The 11,162-nt window shown below is 35.6% G+C and overlaps 2 protein-coding genes and 2 pseudogenes across 3 annotated transcripts in view; 1 reads left to right on the forward strand and 3 right to left on the reverse strand.

The window, feature by feature from the left end:
- Positions 584-1,621, reverse strand: LOC104713528 (annotated as a pseudogene).
- Positions 1,787-2,838, reverse strand: LOC104713529 (annotated as a pseudogene).
- LOC104713530 (cytochrome P450 708A2-like) lies at positions 3,181-8,060 on the reverse strand. 2 transcript variants are annotated; one of them, XM_010430674.1, is made up of 8 exons: positions 8,019-8,060; positions 5,170-5,411; positions 4,750-5,077; positions 4,474-4,626; positions 4,145-4,393; positions 3,967-4,059; positions 3,780-3,858; positions 3,181-3,699 (listed from the first exon to the last, which is right to left on the reverse strand). In XM_010430674.1, the coding sequence occupies exons 2-8, from the start codon at positions 5,376-5,378 to the stop codon at positions 3,374-3,376; spliced, it is 1,437 nt and encodes a 478-aa protein (XP_010428976.1). In that variant the 5' UTR covers positions 5,379-5,411; positions 8,019-8,060; the 3' UTR covers positions 3,181-3,373. The 2 variants fall into 2 exon arrangements, with proteins under 2 accessions (XP_010428976.1, XP_010428977.1); XM_010430675.1 differs by having other exon boundaries at positions 5,170-5,417; positions 8,019-8,056.
- The window catches only part of LOC104713532 (seco-amyrin synthase-like), a 5,904-nt gene continuing 3,645 nt past the window's right edge, over positions 8,904-11,162 (forward strand). Inside the window, 7 exon segments of the mRNA XM_019229516.1 lie at positions 8,904-9,239; positions 9,423-9,608; positions 9,726-9,815; positions 9,963-10,172; positions 10,330-10,414; positions 10,547-10,713; positions 10,800-11,153. Of these exon segments, the coding sequence (XP_019085061.1) occupies positions 9,033-9,239; positions 9,423-9,608; positions 9,726-9,815; positions 9,963-10,172; positions 10,330-10,414; positions 10,547-10,713; positions 10,800-11,153 (1,299 nt within the window). The 5' untranslated portion in view covers positions 8,904-9,032.

Consider the following 11,162-nt stretch of genomic DNA (forward strand, 5'->3'; position numbering starts at 1 on the left):
ACAGAGTCATCAATGTCAAGGTTAGGGACAAATGCAAACAGATTGCGCCACCTCTTGGAGATTACTGATGTCAAGGCAGCCTCCTTTGTGGTAAGGAAGGACAAGACATGACAAAGAAGCTCGTCAGGGAGAATGCTAAGACAATCCTGATCTTGTCTGCTCTTACAATCTTCAATAGCTTGTGGGACATGACAAAGAAGCTCGTCTGGCTGAATACTAACACAATCCTGATGATCTCGTATGCTCTTACAATCTTCAATAGGTTGTGAGACATGACAAAGAACCTCGTCTGGGAGAATATTGCTAACAACCTCTTCTCCAATTGGTTGTTGTTGTGTCTGCCTATCTTCATCTCGTATGCTCTTACAATCTTTCTTCAGGTGTCCAAGTTTTCCGCAAGAATAACAAATACTGCAAATTTCTTTCTCTCCAATCATAGGCCTTGATGACGACTCCATGAATCTTGTGCAAGATCCTCAAGTTTCAAATACCCTAAAACTCGACGACCTCTCTTGGATCATACGACTCCAATTTTGTCGTATTTAATTAGGTTTAGCCATTGTCTTTTTAGCTTAATAATCTCTCTTGGGTAAAATTCATTATATATATAACCTTAACGAACCCATTAACATATTTGGGCCAAACATAATTTATGGCCCAAAGCCCTTCTCAATTTAACACACCAAAAAAAAAACATAAGTCATATATGACTAACTAAAGTGTTTTACTGAGTAACGATATTGACAATTTCTTCATCGTCCATTTCAAACGGAAACCAAATCTCATTGACCCGACGATCCCACTGGAACGGCCAGCTAAATTGCGCTACCGTGTAGGCCCAAGTCGGTCTGGTTTCTCTGCTTTTCTCAATTGCCTTGGCCCATACGGTACCTTGTAGGCTCGCCTCTAGCTCCGCCACTCTTTTTCCAATAGTGTGATCCGCCACGTATCCACCAAATTGCTTCACCGCCGCATACGTCGGATCCCATCTCTGTATGTGGAGATTTTTCACCGGAGGTGGTGGATCAGGTTGGTATACCTTGGGAACGAAGGAAGAGACCATGAAGGTACTAAAGTTCTGAGAGACTTGACTTGTGTGATATGAGGATGTACCCTCTCTATCCTCTGGTGATACTCGTTATTTCCGCTCATGTAATCAGACAATCTGCACACACAAGATCAAAGCAACGCGTTTTGAAATTTGTTTCCGATTAATTTTAGGAACTAAAATGAAGAACATACTCGTTCCAACCGGTTCCTGAAGCATCGTTAAGAGAGGAACCCTGAATTGGTTCGGTAGAAATCCAAACAGTGGCGGTGTAGCGGTGAATCTCGTAGCCATTACCGGCGTAGACCAACTCGTAACTCGAACACTCTGCTTGGATGCACGACGGTGGGGTCGTCCCAACTTGTCCGGGTGGGAACGCGAGTCGATAAAGTCTGAACCGCCGGAGAGAAGGCTTAAGAGGAACGAGAGCTTGAAGATGCTCAAAGCTGCTTCCATGGCGGATCCTTTCTTTGTTACGGCCATGCAACGTTACAGAAATAAAGGTTTTATACACTTATCAAAAAAAAAACATGTAACAGATAAGGTTTGTGTTTGTGGTTCATCTTAGGATAGGATTAAGTTGCATTATAAACACATGATTTAATACAACAATTTTGCCGACAAAAAACAAATTACATTAAAAACACCAAAAGTGACATAAATTAAATTAGCCATTTAGTTTATATTTTCCGATATTTTTTTCATGGTTTCGATCATATTTTATTTAGAAACCGAAACTATAGTAAAACCATTACAATTATAAGCTTTTTAGTTACAGTTTTTTTAGTTTGTTTAGTTTCCATTATAAGCTTTTTGGTTACAGTTTTTTTTCCCACCATTACTAATATTCTTTGGTAGGGAGAAAATGAAAACCAAAAGAACAATATTAATAAATAACCAGAAATATATATAAAACCGGTTAAACCAGAGGCTGCTATTAGAGTCTCGGTTCTAAACCACCCTCTTCTAATCCGATTGTGAGGATGTAACATGATTTATTCATTTACATGGTAAACGGAACCAAGATCTCATTAACCCTAGCTGTGGTTTGGGACGGCGGGTTATAATCAGCCACCAAATACGCCGGTGACTTTCCTTTGCTCTTCTCGATAGGCAAAAGCCATTGAGTGCCCTTGAGACTATCCATTAGAGCCGCAGTTTCTATCTTGGCTACTTTGTCAGACACGTACCCGCCCAACTGCCTTACGGCTACGTAGGTTGGTTTCCATGTCTGCACGTGGAGGTCATCGGCCTGAGGTGGGTTCTGTTGGTTCTTTTTAGGAATGTAGAAGGAGACTGTTTAGACTGATTGTCCTGGTGTTGCTTGTGTGATCACCGGAGATGTCATGTTCATCTTCACCTTGTCCTTGTTTTGACCTTGTATGTAACTAAATAATCTGCAACACCAAAACAGAATCAGTTTCGGTTTCACTATATATTAGATACACCTATATATAACAAATATTATAATAGATTGATAAGTTACCGTTGGAAACCGGTTTTGGTGGCTTGAGTCATGGATTTTGCAGAGATAGGACTAGTGGACATCCATACCGCAGTGTCATACATGCGGATCTCATAGGCGTATCCAGCCTCTACCAATTTATAAGTGGGGCACTCGTAGTGGTCACATGTTCCCGGACGCATCCCATTAGATGGATTCCATGGTGCGGGAGCCTGAGCACATGAGACAACCACGACTAGGCCAAGGCAAAGAGATAGCTTTAAAATGCTGAAACCGGTTTCCATGATTGAATAGAATATTTAAATGAATATATTTCTGGTTTTGTTTAGATTACTAATTGGAATGTCTTGTGTAATGGGAGAGAGTATTTATATATAGATAGATTTTTGGGCAATGAGATGATAAGAATAGATTACAAGTTATTAATACATTTGACTAGTTAAACTTAGAACAAAGTTTGACCTCTAATTTGGATTCAGATATGGCAAAGACTATTATGAATTGCTTTGAGGGATTGAAAATGGATTTCGATAAATGTTTTTGCTAAGTTTAGCAAAGATTTGCGTCAGCAAAATTTATATACCAGAAACAAATTAGGAACTTCTATTTATTTTTGTTTAAAGGCACAAATTAGGATTTCCACTTTTTTTTGAAGGCACAATATTAATTGAATGAGTAAAATTGAAAAGTATTTTGCTTCCCAAAAGTATATATGTAACAGTCCAAGACATCAATAAGCGATTATGGGGTTGAATTTTGAACACATTCATCAATCAGACCATACGTAGATACTTGTCACAACTATTTATAGCTTGTAACTGATTTTATATCAGACTGTTGAGATTTGGAAACTATAAGGTTCACTTCAAGCGAGAGATGTTTATAGAGAGGTCCTTGTGGAAGAGGAGCCCTGGTTTCCGTAACACCGCACAGTCTTCGGCCATTGAGAACTCGTAAGTGGTGACAAGATAGTGAAGGAAGATTGCCATCTGAAGCCTTGCAAACTCTGCTCCTACGCATTGTCTCACCCCACCTCCAAACCCCATGAACATTTTAGAACCAGAACGCAGATCTTGCCTTTCCCATCTCCATGGATTAAACTCAAAAGGGTTTTCGTAGGTCTTAGGATCATAATGTACCACTTGAGCCGCAACAAAAACTATCCAACCCGCAGGAATCGTGTATCCTGTTTGTTACCATACACAAGTTATTGACGTATTTTTTTCTTTCCATATATGTCATTTTGTATACAAGAATTATACTTGCCTTTTATCTCGACATCGTTCACAGCCTTTCTAAACAAGAATGGAACAAAGTTGATCAACCGAAGCGTCTCATTGATAACCTACAAGTGTAAAATTAAGGACAACATGTAAATTAGATCTCACGGCATCTAAAGAGTGTTAAGTTTATAACTACTATTGAGGAAGACCAAGGCGAGCTATAAAGTTACCATGTTTGTAAAACTCATCTTCTGTCTGTATTCTTCCCAAGTGATCCCAGATTCCTTATCTTCTCTGCTCTCAAGGATCGCCTCATGCTCTCTCTGCCACAATATTATATATGAGCCTCTTCCTAAAATCTGAGATAAATTTTTCAGCTACTTGATCCAATCCAGATACTTATATTACCTTGAGTTCTGCGACCACTTTTGGATTTTCGGACAAGAACTTCACAGCCAAGCAAGTGGCCTTGGGGGTAGTTTCTTGAAAAGCGAAGGACATAAAGAAGATGTGATTTGCAGCTGAATCTTGATTCCAAAAGCAGCCTTCCTTCTCCAACTCTTCTAACATTGTGTCAAGGAAGTCTCCGTACTTCTCTCCCACCATTTTCCTCTTCGTCAAAACATCTTTGATCAACTTCGTCCCATCTCTGTGTGCCTATATACAATATAGAAACATTTATAGAAATCATGTTACATATGGGGGGAAAATTCTTCGACTAAATAGAAAATTCTCACCCTAAAGGCTTTGTAGAGAAACTCCCAACCAGAGATAGTAAAGGATAGCTGGAACCAGTCAAAATTGAAGGCCTTGATATCTTCCATAAACTTTTTTTGAGTCTCCGGTTTGAGGCTACTTATCATCTTTGGTGCCATGAGCGCGACTACCAACTACAAAGAACCCAGGCAAGAAGAATAGATTGAAGAGAGAGAGAGTGAATCAGAGTAGTACGTATATAGGTAGATAGTGTAATACTAAAAGTTGGTCAAGATAAATATGTGAATGGTACTTACGCTTGCCACTGAATCCCTAACGTCTAATATTCCACTGTCAGCCTTAGATTCAAGATGTTCGCGGGTCACTCGGTCCATATCTCTTATCATCTTTTGCTTCAAACCCTCTGAGCCAAGAAGATGTTGATGAGTAATTTTTTTCATGTGCTTGTGGATGTTTCCGTCCTTGGACACCAAGCTATCTTTTCCCAATCGCTTCACAAGAACCTCCGGATAACTTAAAATGAAAGACTTGTTCTCCTGCCGTAAAATCTCAAGGTTCACGTCCGAGTCGGTGGAAACTATGGTATGAGATCCAAAAATGTTGGTCCGAAACAACGGTCCGTACCTGAAACATTCACAAAACATATATACACATCACATGGTTTAATCTTGCTAACGGTAAGGAAAGAATAGATTAGAGAGAGAATGAAATCTGACTTTAACATCCTCTTTTTCAAAAAGGGCGAGATACCATCAAACCTATGAGGCTTACAAAAGTCAATTGACTCTCCGATGATCGGGAAACCCATTGATCCCGGTGGTAACTTGCCATTGCACGTAGGGTTTGACCATCGGAAAAGCCAGTGGCTGATCCTCACAACCACTAAGGCTATAATCAGCATCGCAACGGTCCACATGAAACTCATACTGCACTCTATCTCAAGTGTTGACCACTAGTCCTACAACTTTTTAAAAATTTAAGTTAAGAAAGTCTCTATGGACGTTATAGTGATCCTAGAATTAATCTATCAGCAAGTGATAATTTTCCATCATGTTTTGGGGATTGTAGTAAATTCACTCATTAGAATAATCGGCAACTTGAGGGATAAGTTAAATAACATACACTTAGCTACCAATGTACCCCCTCCCGAATTATTTATATGGAAGGGACATACACTTGCCAGATAGTTCCATTTAGTGGCAACGATGGACTGGACTCTACGAATATAGTAGTACATATGGGAAATTGGGAACTAACTATAGTTGAGTGGACAACAAAAAAAGAAAAAGATAATTTTATATAGTGGGCAACTAAAAAAGAGTTAATGACAAGAAAGTGAACATATGGGAATAATTGGACAAAAAAGATAGTTTTATGGCCTAATGTATATATTTTTTTTTGTCGTCAACTACACAAATGGGAATAATCTATATCACGCCGCTTCAAAGTTTGAAACTATATTTTGAACATTTTGAAACTATAGAAATCAGGCGGCTCAAAGTATACCCCCTACCTCTATATGTGCTAAATTGTTTGTTCATTTGTTGGGTGAGGTGTCGGGTGTATGACAGATTTTATTTATATTACTCAACTAACCTTTTGTTGTTTAATGTTTAACTGCTCAGATACTGCATGACAGAGAGCAAACCTTTTGTTGTTTAGCTGATTTTAACGTGATCCAAACATTTTTCTATTTATTTCAAGCAGTTAGCACTAAGCCACTACCACAACATGCTTAATTATATATAGAGCCGTCGTGCCAAAAGCATTTGAATGTCATAGGCGAAAATATGGTTTAGTATATCAATTCTATATATAATAAATATAAAATATGTAGTTTAGTGATTAAATTTTTTATAATAAATCTTTAAATTTTAAATAGGACTTATAAAAATTTACAGTTCCAAAAAACATAAAGAATTATCTAAGAACAAGAAAAAATATATAGAAACTAGGTTAAACATAATATGTAGTTTATTAATTTCTATTAATATATTGTGTCACTATTTAAACGGTATAATGTATGTTATTAACAAAACAAAAATAGAATTTTGGTAATAATAAAACAAAAATATGTAACAATATAGCATTTGTATGAGTTTAGTTTTGGTTAGGAATAAGGTTTCAATATTAGATTATTCGATGAGTTGTGAATTTTGGTATTGGACAGAGCAAAATAATTTTAGAGTAATCTAGCACCAAAAAATTATGAGGATTACTAATAATAGAGATATTAGTGAGTGATAAGAAATATATAATAGAGCTCATCTACATGCGCAGAAAACACTATAACACTATTTCGGAGCATATGCAATGGTCATAGCAAACAAATAAACTATTGGCAAACTGTTTTCTATCCATTTTGAAAGACAAAGACAGCTCATCTAAATATAGTGTTATTAAATAATTTAGAAATAAGAATTTTATTATCAACTCTGTCTCTTAAACTAAACCAATCATAGAGATACAAAGGTATTCAAATTAAGTCTCACATAACTAAGTTATTTAATGATAAGTTTTCCAAATGAAAGACTCACTCCACTATGAGTTTCTCATTTCTCTCTCTTAATTTTTTTCTTCAATATTTTAATAGTAAAAGACTCGTAAATACTTAAGAAATTCCGTGCTCTATACTAAGGGTCCGAATGGTGACCGCGGTTTTGGTTGTGCGGGGAAAGCGATTTTGGGGTGCGGTACGGTTCAACTGCAGTACATGCGGTTTGTGGGACAAGTGCGGTTTCTACAAAATAAGCGGTACAGAATGATATTTGATTGGTGAAAAAACTATTTGCGGTTCAGTATTAATTGTGTGAATGGTAAAAAAAGGAAAAGCGGTACGGATTACATATATTATAAATAAATTTATTAATAATTAGTATGTTTGTATATTATTGTATGTTATGAATTAATAATAAAAATAATTGTATTTATAAACCTTAAATAATATAGTTGATCAAAAAGTAAATTTTTTTTTTTGACATATTGATAAAATGTTCAACTATATAAAGATATACTTTTTTTTTTAATTATCGATTATTTTGATTTTCCCATAACATATTTGCAATAGTATCTCTTATTTGCATCATAGCTTCTCCATCTGTTATCTCTTTAATTTTTATATAAATAAACTAACATGTATAATTTAAATAAAAAAAATAAACTGGATTACAATTTTTTTAAAAAATAATAATAGAATTAATACATGGAGACTCATGATATATGGGTGTTTTAATAACCACTATGATATTTAAGTAGCATAGACAATAGTATTATTTGTTAAACAATAAGATTATTAAACAAATCATTTAAAAGTCTATTTTTCATGAATTCATTTTAAAAATATATTAAACAAAACCTATATAACATTGTTTTATAAAAATATGAGAATAGTAATAATAATAATAATGTTAATAATAATAAAAAATAATATATGAGAGTGATTAAAAAAATATTATCTTAATGGAGTTGAGTCATATCTGAGAGAGAGAGGAGATTAGGTTTTGATAAAAACTATCTAAAGAAAATAAAAAATGTAAGAGTGATTAAAAAAAAAAAAGAACATTACCTAGAAGGGGAATCGTGTGGCTTCGTGAGAAAGAGAGAGGGGTGAGATAGTTTTTAGGTTTGTAGTATAGATAGGTATCTTATTTATAGTACACTTTAATATTAAAAAAATCTCAAAGAAAGCATTTATTAACTGCGGCCTAGAAATCCGCTGGTTAATGCCCATTACATTTTTTAAACGTGGTCCAAGTTATTATCCTCTCAACAATCCGCTTATTTTTTTTTTTTTTTTTTTGGAAAAAAACGCACATTAACTCTTTTTCTTCTGATTGGCTACACTGGTGCGGTTTTGATTAATTTTTTTTGAAAACCGTAAATAACCTGCTTCCATTCACTGCCTAAGTCTCTCTAATAAGTCTTTGTTAATGTACATCTATAGATGATTTGGTAATTGACGTAACCCCCAAAAATTGTTGCGTGGAGTGATACCACTTGCTTTTGTTTACTCTTTCTTTTTAACAATTGTTTTTTTGTTTGTTTTCCACATTTATTTTCTCCATCTTGCTACATGTTTTTATCTTTCGTAAAAAGATTGGTTTCACTATTTTTACTTCAAAAAGTGTTTATCAAATAATGAAACTATGCTTTTTCATTCTGTCTCCCCCTTTCTGATTTACTTATGCCATATTTTTAATCTTCAGAAAAAAGTGTCGACTAAAATAAAATAAAAATAAAGAAAAATGGTTGCGAGTATTTAGGAAAACTTGTAAGAATTCACATAATTAAGAGAATGTCAATAATTAAACTGTTATTGTGTGAGTTTAAATTGAATTTTTTTTTGTTTTACAGCTTTTAAAGTCATTTTCCGAATTACTCCGAATCCTTTGATCGATTTCTTAATTAAGCAAACTTAAAAAGTATTTATCGCAATGTGAAACAGAAAAAACGAAACAATTAAAAAGATCGCATCATATGAAAATTTAAATATAGCATTATTCAGACTTGGTCCAGTACTGTTATATATATGATCTAAAGATCATGTTCTTGAGGACTTGCTAAAAAGGTTTGATACAAAATGTGGAGGCTGAGGATCGGAGCTAGGGACGGAGATGATGAGACTCACTTGTTCAGCACCAACAACTACACCGGAAGGCAGACTTGGGAGTTTGATCCCGATGCATGCTGCCCAGAGGAACTCGCTGAGGTCAATGAAGCTCGCCATAATTTCTTAATAAACCGGTCACGTTTCAAGATCAGTGGTGATCTCCTTTGGCGTATGCAGGTGGAGGTTTTAAAACTATACATAGGGATAACTAGAAAATTTGAACCTTAATATCTTTGGAGTCTGCCATGTTAGTTGCAGTGGCCTGTAAAACTCGTATATAGTTGGGCATATTTATTTGAAGGAGAGAGATGTAAGTTTGTGTTTTTTTTTTTAAAAAAATTTTGGTATGGATTATAATAGTTTCTAAGGGAAAAGAAGTTCGAGCAGAAGATTCCGAGAGTGAAGATAGAAGATGCGGAAAAGATAACGTACAAAGACGCGAAGACGGCACTGAGAAGAGGGCTACTCTATTTCACGGCGTTGCAAGCTGAGGATGGACATTGGCCTGCTGAAAACTCTGGCTGCTTGTTCTTCGAAGCTCCCTTTGTGAGCTATCCTTATCCCTTCACTCTCTCTAATATGTTATTCTTTTCTTTTCTATTCATCAAATATACATATATATATATATATATATGTGTAAAATGTAATGATAAAATATTCTAGGTCATATGCTTGTACATTACTGGACATCTGGAGAAAATCTTGAGTTTGGAACATCGCAAGGAACTATTGCGCTACATGTACAACCATCAGGTACGCGTATCTTATGTAACACATTTCCTATGTAGAAGTGGATAGATTATTTTTCTTGATAAGTCAGAGCCCCCTAGCTCTGATCTTAGCTATGATCAGAGCCCCCTAGCTAGTTCTCTGACGTTAACTAATTATTGGTTTGTATAGAATGAAGATGGTGGGTGGGGAATACACGTAGAAGGCCAAAGCGCTATGTTCTGCACGGTCATCAATTACATTTGCCTACGGATTTTGGGAGTAGAAGAAGCAGATCTTGATGATGTCCAAGGAAGTAGTGGGTGTGCAAGGGCTCGTAAGTGGATCCTTGATCAAGGTGGTGCTACGTATACGCCCTTGATCGGAAAGGCTTGGCTATCGGTATTTATACATTACATATACGCGCGAAATATATACTTTATTTTATCAAAATTTTGTATGTCTAATATATATATGGTCTGATCCTTAGATATTAGATTATGTCTCCAATTAATTTCGACTAGACTGTGTAATTTGTGTTGTGCTTTTCTTCACACAGATCCTTGGAGTGTATGATTGGTCCGGTTGCAAACCTATACCGCCTGAGCTGTGGATGCTCCCTTCTTTTTTGCCCTTCAACGGAGGTTCCACTTCCACATTCTATGATATATAAATTATTTGTTATGGTTTTGTTACATTTGCTTGCTATTTGTATCATAATCAAAATTGATCGGTCCAAGGCATGTCTCTAACCAAATATATGTTACTGTAAACAGGTATTCTGTGGATTTATTTCCGGGAGATTTTCATGGCCATATCATACTTGTATGGTAAAAAATTTGTAGCTACACCAACACCTCTCATATTACAGCTTCGGGAAGAGCTTTATCCTCAATCTTATGACAAAATCATATGGAGTCAAGCTCGCAATCTGTGCGCCAAGGTAATAAAAGTTGTTTAGGGTACATTACATATATATATATGAGATCTAGTAATGATAATAAAACAAATAAAAATGGCATGATGCAGGAAGATCTCTACTATCCACAATCATTTTTACAAGAGTTGTTTTGGAAAGGTGTTCATATATTGTCAGAGAACATCGTGAGTCGATGGCCTTTCAACAAGCTCATCAGGGAAAAAGCTCTTCGAAAGACAATGGAACTCCTTCATTATCAAAATGAAGCCAGTCGATACATTACTGGTGGATGCGTCCCAAAGGTTAATTATAACGGTATTCTATTACTGATTTCCACTTTTATTTGATAGCCGCTTCATATGCTTGCTTGTTGGGTAGAAGACCCAGATGGTGATTATTTTAAGAAACATCTTGCTCGAATCTCCGATTACATATGGCTTGCGGAGGATGGTCTCAAAATCCAAGTTAGTGTT

The sequence above is a fragment of the Camelina sativa genome, chromosome 9 (assembly GCF_000633955.1).
Source record: "Camelina sativa cultivar DH55 chromosome 9, Cs, whole genome shotgun sequence".
Classification (NCBI taxonomy): Eukaryota; Viridiplantae; Streptophyta; class Magnoliopsida; order Brassicales; family Brassicaceae; genus Camelina; species Camelina sativa.

Excerpts from the sequence above, each read along its gene's own strand:
- LOC104713530 (XM_010430674.1), bottom strand. The coding sequence starts at position 5,378 with ATGAGTTTCATGTGGACCGTTGCGATGCTGATTATAGCCTTAGTGGTT. Across the intron at positions 3,859-3,966 it reads AGATGAGTTTTACAAACATG|GTTATCAATGAGACGCTTCG; the intron begins GTAACTTTATAG and ends TTACACTTGTAG. Across the intron at positions 3,700-3,779 it reads GAACGATGTCGAGATAAAAG|GATACACGATTCCTGCGGGT; the intron begins GCAAGTATAATT and ends GGTAACAAACAG.